Source organism: Dendropsophus ebraccatus, chromosome 11 (assembly GCF_027789765.1).
Source record: "Dendropsophus ebraccatus isolate aDenEbr1 chromosome 11, aDenEbr1.pat, whole genome shotgun sequence".
Taxonomy (NCBI): Eukaryota; Metazoa; Chordata; class Amphibia; order Anura; family Hylidae; genus Dendropsophus; species Dendropsophus ebraccatus.
In genome coordinates this window covers 1,054,512-1,077,027 of record NC_091464.1, presented here as the reverse complement: position 1 = coordinate 1,077,027, position 22,516 = coordinate 1,054,512, and the positions used below count along the sequence as shown (strand labels likewise).

General features: G+C 53.2%; 1 protein-coding gene across 1 annotated transcript in view; it reads left to right on the top strand.

The window, feature by feature from the left end:
- Window positions 1-22,516, top strand: part of PKP1 (plakophilin 1) — a 178,040-nt gene that overhangs the window by 123,259 nt on the left and 32,265 nt on the right. The window contains exons 11-12 of the mRNA XM_069945506.1: window positions 952-1,138; window positions 20,696-20,780. Coding sequence (XP_069801607.1) covers window positions 952-1,138; window positions 20,696-20,780 — 272 coding nt within the window. The remainder of the gene's footprint in view (window positions 1-951; window positions 1,139-20,695; window positions 20,781-22,516) is intronic.

Below are 22,516 nucleotides of genomic sequence, written 5' to 3'. Positions count from 1 at the left end.
GGACCCAGCCAAGTGGCAGCTCCTGTTAGGAAACCACCAAATCCACCATATTAAGTGGCCCTATAAGTCAGTGTAATGACAAGGGACAAACCAAGGCTAGGTAACCATCCACAGACAGCTGTTTCGGGGTGTTGCCCCTCATCAGTGTGGAGCAGGATTCTGGCTAGGTGGGAGCAATGCCTAGTAGAGCCATAAGAGAAACAGATTGCTGAACTCAGGGAGAACAGCCAAACGACAACACTGCCGGCTGCCAATGAAAGCGCTCAATGCAGTGAAGTCCTAGGTGCATTGCCCCCTGGGAAACACGAGCATGCAAAAGAGGAGTCCGTGGAGCCTCATTGAAGAGTCTCAAAACACAGGACTAGCCAGATATCCCTCCGGGAAGGACCCAGCCAAGTGGCAGCTCCTGTTAGGAAACCACCAAATCCACCATATTAAGTGGCCCTATAAGTCAGTGTAATGACAAGGGACTGTTTCTCATTTTCTTACTGGGCAGAGCGTGGTGGGACTGGGACTAGGTTCTCGACATTTTCTTACTGGGCAGAGCGTGGTGGGACTGGGACTAGGTTCTCAACATTTTCTTACTGGGCAGAGCGTGGTTGTTCTGGGACTAGGTTCTCGACATTTTCTTACTGGGCAGAGCGTGGTGGGACTGGGACTAGGTTCTCTCCATTTTCTTACTGGGCAGAGCGTGGTGGGACTGGGACTAGGTTCTCTCCATTTTGTGGATTTATACAATTATTTTTGTGGGGATCATGACGGTGTTAGAGGAGTGCGGCAGGACCAGGAAGGTCAGTGGGCCCATTGAGGACACATTGGGCGGTACGCCGGCATCCCCTTGTGGTCAGTTACAGCCCGGCATTGGGCAGAGAGGGGAGCCTAGCCTATGCTCTACAATTCTTTCACTCCTCTAAGGTTTCTTTTGTTTGATTTGTTTTACTTCCTTTGCAGGTTCCCAGATCCTTCCCGATGTCTCTCGACTTCTGTCACAAACATCTGGAAATACCCCAAACTCTGAGGATATCCTGTCCTCTGCGTGCTACACCATGCGGAACCTCATCATGGCCCAGCCACAACTGGCAAAACAGAGCCTGTCCGGCAACCTGCTTGGAAATGTGGTCAACATGTGCAAGAATGGGTAAGTGTTTCTGTTATCCACCGGAATCTGGTAACGGCTGCTTAATATAGTGTACAGTGACACGGTGCACCCCCATAGATAACATTCTTCCCTGGAGTTAGCCCCACCCACCCCCATAGATGACATCCTTCCCAGGAGTTAGCCCCACCCACCCCCATAGGTCTCCTCCTCTATAACTAAGAAAACAAAAGCCATACTTACCTGCTGTGCGATTGCAGTACTGTAGTCTTCTGATGTCAACTCTCTCCCTGCTTTGTGAGCGCACAGCAACCGGCAGCGCAGGGAGGGAAGGAGACAGATGAGCGCACAGCTTCGGGCAGCACGGGGAGGGAGGGAGACAGATGAGTGTACAGCACCGGGCAGCACGGGGAGGGAGGGAGACAGATGAGCGCACAGCACCGGGCAGCACGGGGAGGGAGGGAGACAGATGAGCGCACAGCACCGGGCAGCACGGGGAGGGAGACAGATGAGCGTACAGCATCGGGCAGCATGGGGAGGGAGGGAGACAGATGAGCGTACAGCACCGGGCAGCACGGGGAGGGAGGGAGACAGATGAGCGCACAGTACCAGGCAGCACGGGGAGGGAGGGAGACAGATGAGCGCACAGTACCGGGCAGCACGGGGAGGGAGGGAGACAGATGAGCGCACAGCATCTGGGAGGGAGGGAGACAGATGAGTGCACAGTACCGGGCAGCACGGGGAGGGAGGGAGACAGATGAGCGCACAGCACCGGGCAGCATGGGGAGGGAGGGAGACAGATGAGCGTACAGCACCGGGCAGCACGGGGAGGGAGACAGATGAGCGCACAGCACCAGGCAGCACGGGGAGGGAGGGAGACAGATGAGCGCACAGTACCGGGCAGCACGGGGAGGGAGGGAGACAGATGAGCGCACAGTACCGGGCAGCACGGGGAGGGAGGGAGACAGATGAACGCACAGCATCGGGCAGCACGAGGAGGGAGACAGATGAGCGTACAGCATCGGGCAGCACGGGGAGGGAGGGAGACAGATGAGCGTACAGCACCGGGCAGCAAGGGGAGGGAGGGAGGCAGATGAGCGCACAGCATCGGGCAGCACATGGAGGGAGGGAGACAGATGAGCGCACAGTACCGGGCAGCACGGGGAGGGAGGGAGACAGATGAGCGTACAGCATCGGGCAGCATGGGGAGGGAGGGAGACAGATGAACGCACAGCATCGGGCAGCACGAGGAGGGAGACAGATGAGCGTACAGCATCGGGCAGCACGGGGAGGGAGGGAGACAGATGAGCGTACAGCACCGGGCAGCAAGGGGAGGGAGGGAGGCAGATGAGCGCACAGCACCGGGCAGCACGGGGAGGGAGGGAGACAGATGAGCGCACAGTACCGGGCAGCACGGGGAAGGAGGGAGACAGATGAGCGCACAGTACCGGGCAGCACGGGGAGGGAGGGAGACAGATGAGCGCACAGTACGGGGAGGGAGACAGATGAGCGCACAGCATCTGGGAGGGAGGGAGACAGATGAGCGCACAGCACCGGGCAGCACGGGGAGGGAGGGAGACAGATGAGCGCACAGCACCGGGCAGCACGGGGAGGGAGGGAGACAGATGAGCGCACAGTACGGGGAGGGAGGGAGACAAATGAGCGCACAGCATCTGGGAGGGAGGGAGACAGATGAGCGCACAGCATCTGGGAGGGAGGGAGACAGATGAGCGCACAGCACCGGGCAGCACGGGGAGGGAGGGAGACAGATGAGCGCACAGCACCGGGCAGCACGGGGAGGGAGGGAGACAGATGAGCGCACAGCACCGGGCAGCACGGGGAGGGAGGGAGACAGATGAGCGCACAGTACGGGGAGGGAGGGAGACAAATGAGCGCACAGCATCTGGGAGGGAGGGAGACAGATGAGCGCACAGCATCGGGCAGCACGGGGAGGGAGGGAGACAGATGAGTGCACAGCACCGGGCAGCACGGGGAGGGAGGGAGACAGATGAGCGCACAGCACCGGGCAGCACGGGGAGGGAGGGAGACAGATGAGTGCACAGTACGGGGAGGGAGGGAGATAGATGAGCGCACAGCACCGGGCAGCACAGGGAGGGAGGGAGACAGATGAGCGCACAACACCGGGCAGCACGGGGAGGGAGGGAGACAGATGAGCGCACAGTACCGGGCAGCACGGGAAGGGAGGGAGACAGATGAGCGCACAATACGGGGAGGGAGGGAGACAGATGAGCGCACAATACGGGGAGGGAGGGAGACAGATGAGCGCACAGCATCTGGGAGGGAGGGAGGGAGATGAGCGCACAGTACGGGGAGGGAGGGAGGCAGATGAGTGCACAGCACCAGGCAGCACGGGGAGGGAGGGAGACAGATGAGCGCACAGTACCGGGCAGCACGGGGAGGGAGGGAGACAGATGAGCGCACAGTACCGGGCAGCACGGGGAGGGAGGGAGACAGATGAGCGTACAGCATCGGGCAGCATGGGGAGGGAGGGAGACAGATGAGCGCACAGTACCGGGCAGCACGGGGAGGGAGGCAGATGAGCGCACAGCACCGGGCAGCACGGGGAGGGAGGGAGACAGATGAACGCACAGCATCGGGCAGCACGAGGAGGGAGACAGATGAGCGTACAGCATCGGGCAGCACGGGGAGGGAGGGAGACAGATGAGCGTACAGCACCGGGCAGCAAGGGGAGGGAGGGAGGCAGATGAGCGCACAGCACCGGGCAGCACGGGGAGGGAGGGAGACAGATGAGCGCACAGTACCGGGCAGCACGGGGAAGGAGGGAGACAGATGAGCGCACAGTACCGGGCAGCACGGGGAGGGAGGGAGACAGATGAGCGCACAGTACGGGGAGGGAGACAGATGAGCGCACAGCATCTGGGAGGGAGGGAGACAGATGAGCGCACAGCACCGGGCAGCACGGGGAGGGAGGGAGACAGATGAGCGCACAGCACCGGGCAGCACGGGGAGGGAGGGAGACAGATGAGTGCACAGTACGGGGAGGGAGGGAGACAAATGAGCGCACAGCATCTGGGAGGGAGGGAGACAGATGAGCGCACAGCATCTGGGAGGGAGGGAGACAGATGAGCGCACAGCACCGGGCAGCATGGGGAGGGAGGGAGACAGATGAGCGCACAGCACCGGGCAGCACGGGGAGGGAGGGAGACAGATGAGCGCACAGTACGGGGAGGGAGGGAGACAAATGAGCGCACAGCATCTGGGAGGGAGGGAGACAGATGAGCGCACAGCATCGGGCAGCACGGGGAGGGAGGGAGACAGATGAGTGCACAGCACCGGGCAGCACGGGGAGGGAGGGAGACAGATGAGCGCACAGCAGCGGGCAGCACGAGGATGGAGACAGATGAGCGCACAGTACGGGGAGGGAGGGAGACAGATGAGCGCACAGCATCTGGGAGGGAGGGAGACAGATAAGCGCACAGTACCGGGCAGCACGGGGAGGGAGGGAGATAGATGAGCGCACAGCACCGGGCAGCACAGGGAGGGAGGGAGACAGATGAGCGCACAACACCGGGCAGCACGGGGAGGGAGGGAGACAGATGAGCGCACAGTACCGGGCAGCACGGGAAGGGAGGGAGACAGATGAGCGCACAATACGGGGAGGGAGGGAGACAGATGAGCGCACAATACGGGGAGGGAGGGAGACAGATGAGCGCACAGCATCTGGGAGGGAGGGAGGGAGATGAGCGCACAGTACGGGGAGGGAGGGAGGCAGATGAGTGCACAGTAGCGGGCAGCACGGGGAGGGAGGGAGACAGATGAGTGCACAGCACCGGGCAGCACGAGGAGGGAGGGAGACAGATGAGCGCACAGCACCGGGCAGCACAGGGAGTGAGGGAGACAGATGAGCGCACAGTACCGGGCAGCACGGGGAGGGAGACAGATGAGCACACAGTACCGGGCAGCACGGGGAGGGAGGGAGGCAGATGAGCGCACAGTACCGGGCAGCACAGGGAGGGAGGGAGGCAGATGAGCACACAGCACGGGGAGGGAGGGAGACAGATGAGCGCACAGTACCGGGCAGCACGGGGAGGGAGGCAGATGAGCGCACAGTACCGGGCAGCAAGGGGAGGGAGGGAGACAGATGAGCGCACAGTACCGGGCAGCACGGGGAGGGAGGCAGATGAGCGCACAGTACCGGGCAGCACGGGAGGGAGGGAGACAGATGAGCGCACAGTACCGGGCAGCACGGGGAGGGAGGGAGACAGATGAGCGCACAGTACCAGGCAGCACGGGGAGGGAGGGAGACAGATGAGCGCACAGCACCGGGCAGCACAGGGAGGGAGGGAGGCAGATGAGCGCACAGTACCGGGCAGCACGGGGAGGGAGGCAGATGAGCGCACAGTACCGGGCAGCACGGGGAGGGAGGGAGACAGATGAGCGCACAGTACCGGGCAGCACGGGGAGGGAGGGAGACAGATGAGCGCACAGTACCAGGCAGCACGGGGAGGGAGGGAGACAGATGAGCGCACAGCACCGGGCAGCACAGGGAGGGAGGGAGACAGATGAGTGCACAGCACCGGGCAGCACGGGGAGTGAGTGAGACAGATGAGCGCACAGCACCGGGCAGCACAGGGAGGGAGGGAGGCAGATGAGTGCACAGTACGGGGAGGGAGGGAGGCAGATGAGTGCACAGTACCGGGCAGCACGGGGAGTGACGCCGGGGCAGCACGCCGTCATTGCTCCTTACATGTAAGACTCTGTTTACACAGAGTAAAACTGGCGTCCATTTTTCAAAGTGGAGAGAGGCGTGAGCCTAGCACAGACTGACATTATGACACGTTTTGACAGTATGACAGTTTTACACATAAATAGCACTATATGTTATCTATGTATACGGCCCTATATGTTATCTATGTATACAGTACTATATGTTATCTATGTATACAGCACTATATGTTATCTATGTATACAGTACTATATGTTATCTATGTATACAGTACTATATGTTATCTATGTATACGGCACTATATGTTATCTATGTATACGGCCCTATATGTTATCTATGTATACGGTACTATATGTTATCTATGTATACGGCCCTATATGTTATCTATGTATACGGCACTATATGTTATCTATGTATACAGTACTATATGTTATCTATGTATACAGTACTATATGTTATCTATGTATACGGTACTATATGTTATCTATGTATACGGCCCTATATGTTATCTATGTATACGGTACTATATGTTATCTATGTATACGGCACTATATGTTATCTATGTATACGGCCCTATATGTTATCTATGTATACAGTACTATATGTTATCTATGTATACGGTACTATATGTTATCTATGTATACGGTACTATATGTTATCTATGTATACGGTACTATATGTTATCTATGTATACGGCACTATATGTTATCTATGTATACAGTACTATATGTTATCTGTGTATACGGCCCTATATGTTATCTATGTATACGGTACTATATGTTATCTGTGTATACAGTACTATATGTTATCTGTGTATACGGCACTATATGTTATCTATGTATACGGCACTATATGTTATCTATGTATACGGCCCTATATGTTATCTATGTATACGGCACTATATGTTATCTATGTATACGGCACTATATGTTATCTATGTATACGGCCCTATATGTTATCTATGTATACAGTACTATATGTTATCTATGTATACGGTACTATATGTTATCTATGTATACAGTACTATATGTTATCTATGTATACGGCACTATATGTTATCTATGTATACAGCACTATATGTTATCTATGTATACAGCACTATATGTTATCTATGTATACGGTACTATATGTTATCTATGTATACAGTACTATATGTTATCTATGTATACAGCACTATATGTTATCTATGTATACGGTACTATATGTTATCTATGTATACGGTACTATATGTTATCTATGTATACGGTACTATATGTTATCTATGTATACGGCCCTATATGTTATCTATGTATACAGCCCTATATGTTATCTATGTATACGGCCCTATATGTTATCTATGTATACGGCCCTATATGTTATCTATGTATACGGCCCTATATGTTATCTATGTATACAGTACTATATGTTATCTATGTATACAGCACTATATGTTATCTATGTATACGGCACTATATGTTATCTATGTATACGGCACTATATGTTATCTATGTATACGGCACTATATGTTATCTATGTATACGGCACTATATGTTATCTATGTATACGGCACTATATGTTATCTATGTATACGGCACTATATGTTATCTATGTATACGGCCCTATATGTTATCTATGTATACGGTACTATATGTTATCTATGTATACGGCACTATATGTTATCTATGTATACGGCACTATATGTTATCTATGTATACGGCCCTATACGTTATCTATGTATACGGTACTATATGTTATCTATGTATACGGCACTATATGTTATCTATGTATACGGCACTATATGTTATCTATGTATACGGCACTATATGTTATCTATGTATACGGCACTATATGTTATCTATGTATACGGCCCTATATGTTATCTATGTATACGGTACTATATGTTATCTATGTATACGGCACTATATGTTATCTATGTATACGGCACTATATGTTATCTATGTATACGGCCCTATACGTTATCTATGTATACGGCACTATACGTTATCTATGTATACGGTACTATATGTTATCTATGTATACGGCACTATACGTTATCTATGTATACGGCCCTATATGTTATCTATGTATACGGTACTATATGTTATCTATGTATACGGCACTATACGTTATCTATGTATACGGTACTATACGTTATCTATGTATACGGTACTATATGTTATCTATGTATACGGTACTATATGTTATCTATGTATACGGCCAGTGGCAGATTAAATGTACCCTGGGCCCCCCCCCCCCCAGTCAACCTGCCCACATTATGATCCGCTACTGCGTGTCCCCCCCCCCCCCCCCCCCCCCCCCCCACTGTCCCCAATAAACACTGCCTGCCTCCCCTCCCTGCTGGCCCCAATAAACATAATGTTTGGTCCCTTGCTGCTCCCAGTAAGCATTGTCCACCCCACCTCCACTGCCCCCAATAAACATACTGCCAACTCACCCTGATGTTGCGCCCCTTCCCCCCAAGGTCACACCAGCACAGAGGATGTCAGGAGAGGAGGGGGCTGATATATAGGGGAGGTCACAGCAGCACAGAGGATGTCAGGAGAGGAGGGGGCTGATATATAGGGGAGGTCACAGCAGCACAGAGGATGTCAGGAGAGGAGGGGGCTGATCTATAGGAGAGGACACAGCAGCACAGAGGATGTCAGGAGAGGAGGGGTCTGATACTATAGGAGAGGACACAGCAGCACAGAGGATGTCAGGAGAGGAGGGTGCTGATCTTATAGGGGAGGACACAGCAGCACAGAGGATGACAGGAGAGGAGGGGGCTGATCTTATAGGGGAGGTCACAGCAGCACAGAGGATGTCAGGAGAGGAGGGGGCTGATCTATAGGAGAGGACACAGCAGCACAGAGGATGACAGGAGAGGAGGGGGCTGATCTTATAGGGGAGGTCACAGCAGCACAGAGGATGTCAGGAGAGGAGGGGGCTGATCTTATAGGGGAGCACACAGCAGCACAGAGGATGTCAGGAGAGGAGGGGGCTGATCTTATAGGGGAGGACACAGCAGCACAGAGGATGTCAGGAGAGGAGGGTGCTGATATATAGGGGAGGTCACAGCAGCACAGAGGATGACAGGAGAGGAGGGTGCTGATCTTATAGGGGAGGTCACAGCAGCACAGAGGATGTCAGGAGAGGAGGGTGCTGATCTTATAGGGGAGGTCACAGCAGCACAGAGGATGTCAGGAGAGGAGGGTGCTGATATATAGAGGAGCACACAGCAGCACAGAGGATGTCAGGAGAGGAGGGGGCTGATACTATAGGAGAGGACACAGCAGCACAGAGGATGTCAGGAGAGGAGGGTGCTGATATATAGAGGAGCACACAGCAGCACAGAGGATGTCAGGAGAGGAGGGGGCTGATCTTATAGGAGAGGTCACAGCATCACAGAGGATGTCAGGAGAGGAGGGGGCTGATATATAGGGGAGGTCACAGCAGCACAGAGGATGTCAGGAGAGGAGGGGGCTGATACTATAGGGGTGGACACAGCAGCACAGAGGATGTCAGGAGAGGAGGGGCTGATCTTATAGGGGAGGACACAGCAGCACAGAGGATGTCAGGAGAGGAGGGTGCTGATCTTATAGGGGAGGTCACAGCAGCACAGAGGATGTCAGGAGAGGAGGGTGCTGATCTTATAGGGGAGCACACAGCAGCACAGAGGATGACAGGAGAGGAGGGTGCTGATCTAATAGGGGAGGTCTCAGCAGCACAGAGGATGTCAGGAGAGGAGGGTGCTGATCTTATAGGGGAGGACACAGCTGCACAGAGGATGTCAGGAGAGGAGGGGGCTGATATATAGGGGAGGTCACAGCAGCACAGAGGATGACAGGAGAGGAGGGTGCTGATCTTATAGGGGAGGTCACAGCAGCACAGAGGATGTCAGGAGAGGAGGGGCTGATCTTATAGGGGAGGTCACAGGAGCACAGAGGATGTCAGGAGAGGAGGGGGCTAATGCTATAGATGCTCCCCCTCTTTCCCCCTCTATAGATGGTCCCCCTCTCCCCCCTCCCTTATAGATGGTCCCCCTCTTTCCCCCCTTATAGATGGTCCCCCTCTTTCCCCCTCTATAGATGGTCCCCCTCTTCCCCCCCTTATAGATGGTCCCCCTCTCCCCCCTCTATAGATGGTCCCCCTCTTTCCCCCTCTATAGATGGTCCCCTCTTTCCCCCCCTTATAGATGGTCCCCCTCTTTCCCCTTTATAGATGGTCCCCCTCTTTCCCCCTCTATAGATGGTCCCCCTCTCCCCCCTCTATAGATGGTCCCCCTCTTCCCCCCCTTATAGATGGCCCCCCTCTTCCCCCCCTTATAGATGGCCCCCCTCTTTCCCCCTCTATAGATGGCCCCCCTCTCCCCCCTCTATAGATGGTCCCCCTCTCCCCCCCCTTATAGATGGTCCCCCTCTCCCCCCTCCCTTATAGATGGTCCCCCTCTTTCCCCCTCTATAGATGGTCCCCCTCTTTCCCCCTTATAGATGGTCCCCCCTCTTTCCCCCTCTATAGATGGTCCCCCTCTTTCCCCCTCTATAGATGGTCCCCCTCTTTCCCCCTTATAGATGGTCCCCCTCTTTACCCCCTTATAGTCTCCCTCTTTCCCCCCTTATAGATGGTCCCCCTCTTTCCCCCTTATAGATGGTTCCCCTCTTCCCCCCCTTATAGATGGTCCCCCTCTTTCCCCTATATAGATGGTCCCTCTCTTTCCCCCTTATAGATGGTCCCCCTCTTTCCCCCTCTATAGATGGTCCCCCTCTTTCCCCCCTCTATAGATGGTCCCCCTCTTTCCCCCTTATAGATGGTCCCCCTCTTTCCCCCCTTATAGATGGTCCCCCTCTTTCCCCCTTATAGATGGTTCCCCTCTTCCCCCCCTTATAGATGGTCCCCCTCTTTCCCCTATATAGATGGTCCCCCTCTTTCCCCCTCTATAGATGGTCCCCCTCTTTCCCCCCTTATAGATGGTCCCCCTCTTTCCCCCCTTATATATGATCCCCCTCTTTACCCCCTTATAGATGGTCCCCCTCTCCCCCCTCTATAGATGGTCCCCCTCTTTCCCCCTCTATAGATGGTCCCCCTCTTTCCCCCTTATAGATGGTTCCCCTCTTCCCCCCCTTATAGATAGTCTCCATCTTTCCCCTATATAGATGGTCCCCCTCTTTCCCCCTTATAGATGCTCCCCCTCTTTCCCCTATATAGATGGTCCCCCTCTCCCCCCTCTATAGATGGTCCCCCTCTTTCCCCCTCTATAGATGGTCCCCCTCTTTCCCCCTTATAGATGGTCCCCCTCTTTCCCCCCTTATAGATGGTCCCCCTCTTTCCCCCTTATAGATGGTTCCCCTCTTCCCCCCTTATAGATGGTCCCCCTCTTTCCCCTATATAGATGGTCCCCCTCTTTCCCCCTCTATAGATGGTCCCCCTCTTTCCCCCCTTATAGATGGTCCCCCTCTTTCCCCCCTTATATATGATCCCCCTCTTTACCCCCTTATAGATGGTCCCCCTCTCCCCCCTCTATAGATGGTCCCCCTCTTTCCCCCTCTATAGATGGTCCCCCTCTTTCCCCCCTTATAGATGGTCCCCCTCTTTCCCCCCTTATAGATGGTCCCCCTCTTTCCCCCCTTATATATGGTCCCCCTCTTTACCCCCTTATAGATGGTCCCCCTCTCCCCCCTCTATAGATGGTCCCCCTCTTTTCCCCTCTATAGATGCTCCCCCTCTTTCCCCCTCTATAGATGGTCCCCCTCTTTCCCCCCTTATAGATGGTCCCCCTCTTTCCCCCCTTATAAATGGTCCCCCTCTTTACCCCCTTATAGATGGTCCCCCTCTTTCCCCCTCTATAGATGGTCCCCCTCTTTCCCCTATATAGATGGTCCCCCTCTTTCCCCCCTATATAGATGGTCCCCCTCTTTCCCCCCTATATAGATGGTCCCCCTCTTTACCCCCTTTATAGATGGTCCCCCTCTTTTCCCCTCTATAGATGGTCCCCCTCTTTCCCCCCTTATAGATGGTCCCCCTCTTTCCCCCTCTATAGATGGTCCCCCTCTTTCCCCCTCTATAGATGCTCCCCCTCTTTACCCCCTTATAGATGGTCCCCCTCTCCCCCCTCTATAGATGCTCCCCCTCTTTCCCCCTCTATAGATGGTCCCCCTCTTTCCCCCCCTTATAGATGGTCCCCCTCTTTCCCCCCTTATAGATGGTCCCCCTCTTTCCCCCCTTATAGATGGTCCCCCTCTTTCCCCCCTTATAGATGGTCCCCCTCTTTCCCCCCTCTATAGATGGCCCCCCTCTTTCCCCCTCTATAGATGGTCTCCCTCTTTCCCCCCTTATAGATGGTCTCCCTCTTTCCCCCTCTATAGATGGTCCCCCTCTTTCCCCCTCTATAGATGGTCCCCCTCTTTACCCCCTTATAGATGGTCCCCCTCTTTACCCCCTTATAGATGGTCCCCCTCTTTCCCCCCTTATAGATGGTCCCCCTCTTTCCCCCCTCTATAGATGGCCCCCCTCTTTCCCCCTCTATAGATGGTCCCCCTCTCCCCCCTCTATAGATGGTCCCCCTCTTTCCCCCTCTATAGATAGTCCCCCTCTTTCCCCCTTTATAGATGGTCCCCCTCTTTCCCCCTCTATAGATGGTCCCCCTCTTTCCCCCTCTATAGATGGTCCCCCTCTTTCCCCCCTTATAGATAGTCTCCCTCTTTCCCCCTCTATAGATGGTCCCTCTCCCCCCCCCCTTATAGATGGTCCCCCTCTCCCCCCTCCCTTATAGATGGTCCCCCTCTTTCCCCCCTTATAGATGGTCCCCCTCTTTCCCCCTCTATAGATGGTCCCCCTCTTTCCCCCCTTATAGATAGTCCCCCTCTTTCCCCCTCTATAGATGGTCCCCTCTTTCCCCCCCTTATAGATGGTCCCCCTCTTTCCCCCTTATAGATGGTCCCCTCTTTCCCCCTTATAGATGGTCCCCCTCTCCCCCCTCTCCCCCCTCTATAGATGGTCCCCCTCTTTCCCCCCTTATAGATGGTCCCCCTCTTCCCCCCCCCTTATAGATGGTCCCCCTCTTTCCCCCTTATAGATGGTCCCCCTCTTTCCCCCCCCCTTATAGATGGTCCCCCTCTTTCCCCCTCTATAGATGGTCCCCCTCTTTCCCCCTCTATAGATGGTCCCCCTCTTTCCCTCTTTATAGATGGTCCCCCTCTTTCCCTCTTTATAGATGGTCCCCCTCTTTCCCCCTCTATAGATGCTCCCCCTCTTTCCCCCTCTATAGATGGTCCCCCTCTTTCCCCCCTTATAGATGGTCCCCCTCTTTCCCCCCTTATAGATGGTCCCCCTCTTTCGATGGTCCCCCTCTTTCCCCCCTTATAGATGGTCCCCCTCTTTCCCCCCCTTATAGATGGTCCCCCTCTTTCCCCCCTTATAGATGGTCCCCCTCTCCCCCCTCTATAGATGGTCCCCCTCTTTCCCCCTCTATAGATGGTCCCCCTCTTTCCCCCTCTATAGATGGTCCCCCTCTTTCCCCCCCTTATAGATGGTCCCCCTCTTTCCCCCTCTATAGATGGTCCCCCTCTTTCCCCCCTTATAGATGGTCTCCCTCTTTCCCCCTCTATAGCTGGTCCCCCTCTTTCCCCCTCTATAGATGGTCCCCCTCTTTCCCCCTTATAGCTGGTCCCCCTCTTTCCCCCTCTATAGATGGTCTCTCCTTTCCCCCTCTATAGATGGTCCCCCTCTTTTCCCCCTTATAGATGGTCCCCCTCTTTCCCCCTTATAGATGGTCCCCCTCTTTCCCCCTCTATAGATGGTCCCCCTCTTTCCCCCCTTATAGATGGTCCCCCTCTTTCCCCCTTATAGATGGTCCCCTCTTTCCCCCTTATAGATGGTCCCCCTCTCCCCCCTCTCCCCCCTCTATAGATGGTCCCCCTCTTTCCCCCCTTATAGATGGTCCCCCTCTTTCCCCCTCTATAGATGGTCCCCCTCTTTCCCCCTTTATAGGTGGTCCCCCTCTTTCCCCCCTTATAGATGGTCCCCCTCTTTCCCCCCTTATAGATGGTCCCCCTCTCCCCCCTCTATAGATGGTCCCCCTCTTTCCCCCCTTATAGATGGTCCCCCTCTTTCCCCCCTTATAGATGGTCCCCCTCTTTCCCCCCTTATAGATGGTCCCCCTCTTTCCCCCTCTTTCCCCCTCTATAGATGGTCCCCCTCTTTCCCCCCTTATAGATGGTCCCCCTCTTTCCCCCCTTATAGATGGTCCCCCTCTCCCCCCTCTATAGATGGTCCCCCTCTTTCCCCCTCTATAGATGGTCCCCCTCTTTCCCCCCTTATAGATGGTCCCCCTCTTTCCCCCCTTATAGATGGTCCCCCTCTCCCCCCTCTATAGATGGTCCCCCTCTTTCCCCCTCTATAGATAGTCCCCCTTTCCCCCCCCTTATAGATGGTCCCCCTCTCCCCCCCCTTATAGATGGTCCCCCTCTTTCCCCCTCTATAGATGGTCCCCCTCTTTCCCCCTTATAGATGGTCCCCCTCTTTCCCCCCTTATAGATGGTCCCCCTCTCCCCCCTCTATAGATGGTCCCCCTCTTTCCCCCTCTATAGATGGTCCCCCTCTTCCCCCCTCTATAGATGGTCCCCCTCTTTCCCCCTCTATAGATGGTCCCCTCTTTCCCCCCTTATAGATGGTCCCCCTCTTTCCCCCTCTATAGATGGTCCCCCTCTTTACCCCCTTATAGATGGTCCCCCTCTTTCCCCCCTTATAGATGGTCCCCCTCTTTCCCCCCCTTATAGATGGTCCCCCTCTCCCCCCTCTATAGATGGTCCCCCTCTTTCCCCCTCTATAGATGGTCCCCCTCTTTCCCCCTCTATAGATGGTCCCCCTCTTTCCCCCTCTATAGATGGTCCCCTCTTTCCCCCCTTATAGATGGTCCCCCTCTTTCCCCCTCTATAGATGGTCCCCCTCTTCCCCCCTCTATAGATGGTCCCCCTCTTTCCCCCTCTATAGATGGTCCCCCTCTTTCCCCCTCTATAGATGGTCCCTCTCCCCCCCCTTATAGATGGTCCCCCTCTCCCCCCTCTATAGATGGTCCCCCTCTCCCCCCTCTATAGATGGTCCCCCTCTTTCCCCCTCTATAGATGGTCCCCCTCTTCCCCCCTCTATAGATGGTCCCCCTCTTTCCCCCTCTATAGATGGTCCCCCTCTTCCCTTTCCCCCCTTATAGATGGTCCCCCTCTTTCCCCTCTATAGATGGTCCCCCTCTCCCCCCTCTATAGATGGTCCCCCTCTTCCCCCCCTTATAGATGGTCCCCCTCTTTCCCCCTCTATAGATGGTCCCCCTCTTTACCCCCTTATAGATGGTCCCCCTCTTTCCCCCCTTATAGATGGTCCCCCTCTTTCCCCCCCTTATAGATGGTCCCCCTCTCCCCCCTCTATAGATGGTCCCCCTCTTTCCCCCTCTATAGATGGTCCCCCTCTTCCCCCTTCTATAGATGGTCCCCCTCTTTCCCCCTCTATAGATGGTCCCCCTCTTTCCCCCTCTATAGATGGTCCCCCTCTTTCCCCCTTATAGATGGTCCCCCTCTTTTTTCTCCTTTATAGATGCCCCCCCCGCCCTTGTACAGCAGTCAGTAAATAAATAAAAAAAAACACAACTCACCTGCCATCCGTTCCCCCGTCGATCCTCTTGGCTCCTGGTCTGTCCCCGGCTGCCTCCGGCTGATGTACAGAGCGTCTCTAACGTGCGCTCTTAATACCGGAAGTCAGGGCTTAGGCGGCACAGTGAGCTGTGTGATGCGCGCGCTGCCGGGGAGAGGACGAGACACCCCCGGCAGCCGCACATCAGCCGGAGGCAGCCGGGGACTCCTGTGACCGCAAGCGAAATAATGCTTGCGGTCACATGAGTGCAGTGGCGGGCCGGGCCGCAGCGGCGTGGGCGGATTATAATGTGGGCGGCGCGGCATGGGCCCCCCCGGAGCCTCGGGCCCCAGGCGGCCGCCCAAACCGCCCACATTATAATCCGCCACTGTATACGCCACTATATGTTATCTATGTATACGGCACTATATGTTATCTATGTATACGGCACTATATGTTATCTATGTATACGGCACTATATGTTATCTATGTATACGGTACTATATGTTATCTATGTATACGGTACTATATGTTATCTATGTATACGGCACTATATGTTATCTATGTATACGGCCCTATATGTTATCTATGTATACGGCACTATATGTTATCTATGTATACGGTACTATATGTTATCTATGTATACGGCACTATATGTTATCTATGTATACGGTACTATATGTTATCTATGTATACGGCACTATATGTTATCTATGTATACGGCACTATATGTTATCTATGTATACGGCACTATATGTTATCTATGTATACGGCCCTATATGTTATCTATGTATACGGCCCTATATGTTATCTATGTATACAGTACTATATGTTATCTATGTATACGGCCCTATATGTTATCTATGTATACGGCACTATGTTATCTATGTATACGGCACTATATGTTATCTATGTATACGGCACTATATGTTATCTATGTATACGGTACTATATGTTATCTATGTATACGACACTATATGTTATCTATGTATACAGCCCTATATGTTATCTATGTATACGGCACTATGTTATCTATGTATACGGCACTATATGTTATCTATGTATACGGCACTATGTTATCTATGTATACGGCACTATATGTTATCTATGTATACAGTACTATATGTTATCTATGTATACGGTACTATATGTTATCTATGTATACGACACTATATGTTATCTATGTATACGGTACTATATGTTATCTATGTATACGGCCCTATATGTTATCTATGTATACGGTACTATATGTTATCTATGTATACGGTACTATATGTTATCTATGTATACGGCACTATATGTTATCTATGTATACGGCACTATATGTTATCTATGTATACGGTACTATATGTTATCTATGTATACGGCACTATATGTTATCTATGTATACGGCCCTATATGTTATCTATGTATACGGCACTATATGTTATCTATGTATACGGCCCTATATGTTATCTATGTATACGGCACTATGTTATCTATGTATACGGCACTATATGTTATCTATGTATACGGCACTATATGTTATCTATGTATACGGCACTATATGTTATCTATGTATACGACACTATATGTTATCTATGTATACGGCACTATATGTTATCTATGTATACGGCACTATATGTTATCTATGTATACGGCACTATATGTTATCTATGTATACGGCACTATATGTTATCTATGTATACGGCACTATATGTTATCTATGTATACGGCACTATATGTTATCTATGTATACGGCACTATATGTTATCTATGTATACGACACTATATGTTATCTATGTATACGGTACTATATGTTATCTATGTATACGGCCCTATATGTTATCTATGTATACGGTACTATATGTTATCTATGTATACGGTACTATATGTTATCTATGTATACGGCACTATATGTTATCTATGTATACGGCACTATATGTTATCTATGTATACGGTACTATATGTTATCTATGTATACGGCACTATATGTTATCTATGTATACGGCCCTTTATGGCTGTAGCCAACTCACCCAGCTTCTGGGTCCCGGCAGTCTCCCTCAGTGCCGCTCCACACACTTCTCTGTCCTGATCTGCGGTGCTTCCTTCATCACCTCGCTGGCGGCCTGACATGACAGCCTTAGGTTGTGGTGTAGCCTCTTCGGCCTCCTCGTCCATCTCCCTAACCAGGCCTCACCTTCAGAGCTGCTGGCACATGAAATCAACTGGTAAGCCGGCTTTTCCATCGCTGACAGAAATCAACACACGCAGTCAGCCCGGACTGAACTCGATGTTCACTGCCTGATTGCGATGCTTGACTCCTTTCCCGTCTTCACTCTCACTAATCGTTACTGAGGCGCTTATTCTCACTCCGAGGGTGCAGAAGCCTGTCAGGACGGGGCAGGTGTCAGGCCTAGAAAATTAACTTTATTCCCCAAAACACATTTCACCATCATTGCAGCCCGGCCTTACAAGGAGCAGCTAACATGGTGTCAGTGATCGCTCCATTACACAGGTGTGGATGAGGACAGGGCTGGAGATCAATCTGTCATGATTAAGTAAGAATGACACCACTGGACACTTTAAAAGGAGGCTGGTGCTTGGCATCATTGTTTCTCTTCTGTCACCATGGTTATCTCTAAAGAAACACGTGCAGTCATCATTGCACTGCCCAAAAATGGCCGAACAGGGAAGAGTATCGCAGCTAGAAAGATTGCACCTCAGTCACCAACCTATCATATCATCAAGAACTTCAAGGAGAGAGGTTCCATTGTTGTCAAAACGGCTTCAGGGCGCCCAAGAAAGACCAGCAAGCGCCAGGACCGTCTCTTATAAGTGTGGTCAGCTGCGGGATGGGGCTACCAGCAGTGCAGAGCTTGCTCAGGAATGGCAGCAGGCAGGTGTGAGGGCATCTACACTGTGCACTGTGAGACTGCGGAGACTCTTGGAGCAAGGCCTGGTCTCATGGAGGACAGCAAAGAAGCCACTTATCTCCAGAAAAACATCAGGGACAGACTGATATTCTGCAAAAGGTGCAGGGAGTGGACTGCTGAGGACTGGGGGAAAGGTCCAGGGAGCGGACTGCTGAGGAGTGGGGGAAAGGTCCAGGGAGTGGACTGCTGAGGACTGGGGGAAAGGTCCAGGGAGTGGACTGCTGAGGACTGGGGGAAAGGTCCAGGGAGCGGACTGCTGAGGACTGGCGGAAAGGTCCAGGGAGCGGACGGCTGAGGACTGGGGGAAAGGTACAGGGAGCGGACGGCTGAGGACTGGGGGAAAGGTACAGGGAGCGGATGGCTGAGGACTGGGGGAAAGGTCCAGGGAGTGGACTGCTGAGGACTGGGGGAAAGGTCCAGGGAGTGGACTGCTGAGGACTGGGGGAAAGGTCCAGGGAGTGGACTGCTGAGGACGGGGGGAAAGGTCCAGGGAGTGGACTGCTGAGGACTGGCGGAAAGGTCCAGGGAGCGGACGGCTGAGGACTGGGGGAAAGGTCCAGGGAGCGGACGGCTGAGGACTGGGGGAAAGGTACAGGGAGCGGATGGCTGAGGACTGGGGGAAAGGTCCAGGGAGTGGACTGCTGAGGACTGGGGGAAATGTCCAGGGAGTGGACTGCTGAGGACTGGGGGAAAGGTCCAGGGAGTGGACTGCTGAGGACTGGCGGAAAGGTCCAGGGAGCGGACGGCTGAGGACTGGGGGAAAGGTCCAGGGAGCGGACGGCTGAGGACTGGGGGAAAGGTACAGGGAGCGGATGGCTGAGGACTGGGGGAAAGGTCCAGGGAGTGGACTGCTGAGGACTGGGGGAAAGGTCCAGGGAGTGGACTGCTGAGGACTGGGGGAAAGTCATTGTCTCTGATGAATCCCCTTTCCGATTGTTTGGGACATCTGGAGAACAGCTTATTGGGAGAAGAGGAGGTGAGCGCTACCACCAGTCTTGTCTCATGCCGACTGTACCCGGCATCCTGAAACCATTCATGTGTGGGGTTGCTTCTCGGCCAAGGGAATCGGCTTGCTCACAGTCTTGCCTAAAAACACGGCCATGAATAAAGAATGGGACCAGAATGTCCTCCAAGAGCAACTTCTCCCAACCGGCCAAGAACAGTTTGGCCACCAACAATGCCTTTTCCAGCATGATGGAGCACCTGGCCATAAAGCAAAGGTGATAACTAAATGGCTCAGGGAACAAAACACAGAGATTTTGGGTCCATGGCCTGGAAACTCCCCAGATCTTAATCCCATGGAGAACTTGTGGTCACTCATCAAGAGACGGGTGGGCAAACAAAAATCAACAAATTCTGACAATGCAAGCATTGATTGTGCAAGAATGGACGGCTATCAGTCAGGATTTGGTCCAGAAGTTGTATGAGAGCAGCCGGGGAGAATTGCAGAGTCCTGAAGAAGAAGGCGAAACACTGCAAATATTATAGACTTGCTGCAGTAACTCATCTACCTGTATAAGCTTCTGTTACTCAGAATATGATTGTAATTATATTTCTGTATGTGATAAAAACATCTGACAAACACACAGAAAACCAGAGGGCAGAGGATCATGGGAAATAGAGGATTTGTGTCATTCTCAAGACTTCTGGCAATGACTGTATATACACCTGAATATAATATATACACACCCAAATGCGCCCGCATCCCAATTAAAAAGAAATTACATTCATCCGGCCGGTGCTGCAGTAGCGTCCGGGATGAACTTCACTGACACCGGCCGTTTTGTGTCATACATAGTGTGAACCCGGCCTAAACCTGTTTCCATAGCTGCTGATAGTCCCCACCTCCTCTGTCCGCTCCGGTCATCCTTCCCGCTGTTTTCAAGAAAATTGACCTGATAAAAACTGGAACTTAGCTCATTTGGAGCACGGTAGCGTTCCACGTTGCTGCAGTCACAGCTCAGCAGCTTTCAGTGTATCAGAGCTGCGCTCTGATTGGTTGCTTTTCCAGAGCTGCGCTCTGATTGGTTGCTTTTCCAGAGCTGGGCTCTGATTGGTTGCTGCAGCAGTAAGGCATCTGAAGGGAGGAAACAGCATGTAGCAATTTCTTTGTGTTTCAGATTTCAGACCGACGTCACGTTATTAGAGCTGTTACGTTGTCCGATGACGTGTGAGCCTGGGGGGATGGGTGGGTAATGTAGAAGGGGTCGTGATATTCTGTTACACCCCTTTAAGGGGATCTGTCAGTAGAGTTGTGCTGCAGGAGCTGACCACCAGAGGCGCCATCTCCTTCAGTGTCGGCCGTCCGCAGTGGGAACTCTAGCTGGCAGATCCCCTTTAGTATTTCTAGACGATGAATCCTGTCATTGCCTCTTCCAGGGGATCGCCCAAAGCCGCAGAGGCCGCCCGGCTCTTCCTGACAGACATGTGGTCGCAGAAGGAGCTGCAGGGATTGCTCAAGCAGGTACGCTCACCGATCTGCCATCGGCCTCTCCCAGTATACCAGCACCCCTCCCAGTATACCAGCGCCCCTCCCAGTATACCAGCACCCCTCCCAGTATACCAGCGCCTCTCCCAGTATACCAGCATATCTCCCAGTATACCAGCGCCTCTCCCAGTATACCAGCATCTCTCCCAGTATACCAGCGCCTCTCCCAGTATACCAGCGCCTCTCCCAGTATACCAGCATCTCTCCCAGTATACCAGCGCCTCTCCCAGTATACCAGCATCTCTCCCAGTATACCAGCGCCCCTCCCAGTATACCAGCACCCCTCCCAGTATACCAGCGCCTCTCCCAGTATACCAGCGTCTCTCCCAGTATACCAGCGCCTCTCCCAGTATACCAGCATATCTCCCAGTATACCAGCGCCTCTCCCAGTATACCAGCGCCTCTCCCAGTATACCAGCATCTCCCAGTATACCAGCGCCTCTCCCAGTATATTAGCGCCTCTCCCAGTATACCAGCGCCTCTCCCAGTATATTAGCGCCTCTCCCAGTATATTAGCGCCTCTCCCAGTATACCAGCATCTCTCCCAGTATATTAGAGCCTCTCCCAGTATACCAGCATCTCTCCCAGTATATTAGCGCCTCTCCCAGTATACCAGCGCCTCTCCCAATATACCAGCGCCTCTCCCAGTATACCAGCATCTCTCCCAGTATACCAGCGTCTCTCCCAGTATACCAGCGCCTCTCCCAGTATACCAGCGCCTCTCCCAGTATACCAGCGCCTCTCCCAGTATACCAGCGCCTCTCCCAGTATACCAGCATCTCTCCCAGTATACCAGCGCCTCTCCCAGTATATTAGCGCCTCTCCCAGTATACCAGCATCTCTCCCAGTATACCAGCGCCTCACCCAGTATACCAGCATCTCTCCCAATATACCAGCGCCTCTCCCAGTATACCAGCGCCTCTCCCAGTATACCAGCATCTCTCCCAGTATACCAGCGCCTCTCCCAGTATATTAGCGCCTCTCCCAGTATACCAGCATCTCTCCCAGTATACCAGCGCCTCTCCCAGTATACCAGCGCCTCTCCCAGTATACCAGCGCCTCTCCCAGTATACCAGCGCCTCTCCCAGTATACCAGCGCCTCTCCCAGTATACCAGCGCCTCTCCCAGTATACCAGCGCCTCTCCCAGTATACCAGCGCCTCTCCCAGTATACCAGCGCCTCTCCCAGTATACCAGCGCCTCTCCCAGTATACCAGCGCCTCTCCCAGTATACCAGCATCTCTCCCAGTATACCAGCATCTCTCCCAGTATACCAGCATCTCTCCCAGTATACCAGCGCCTCTCCCAGTATACCAGCATCTCTCCCAGTATACCAGCGCCTCTCCCAGTATACCAGCGCCTCTCCCAGTATACCAGCGCCTCTCCCAGTATATTAGCGCCTCTCCCAGTATACCAGCGCCTCTCCCAGTATACCAGCATCTCTCCAAGTATACCAGCGCCTCTCCCAGTATACCAGCATCTCTCCCAGTATACCAGCGCCTCTCCCAGTATACCAGCGCCTCTCCCAGTATACCAGCATCTCTCCCAGTATACCAGCGCCTCTCCCAGTATACCAGCATCTCTCCCAGTATACCAGCGCCTCTCACAGTATACCAGCGCCTCTCCCAGTATACCAGCATCTCTCCCAGTATACCAGCGCCTCTCCCAGTATACCAGCATCTCTCCCAGTATACCAGCATCTCTCCCAGTATA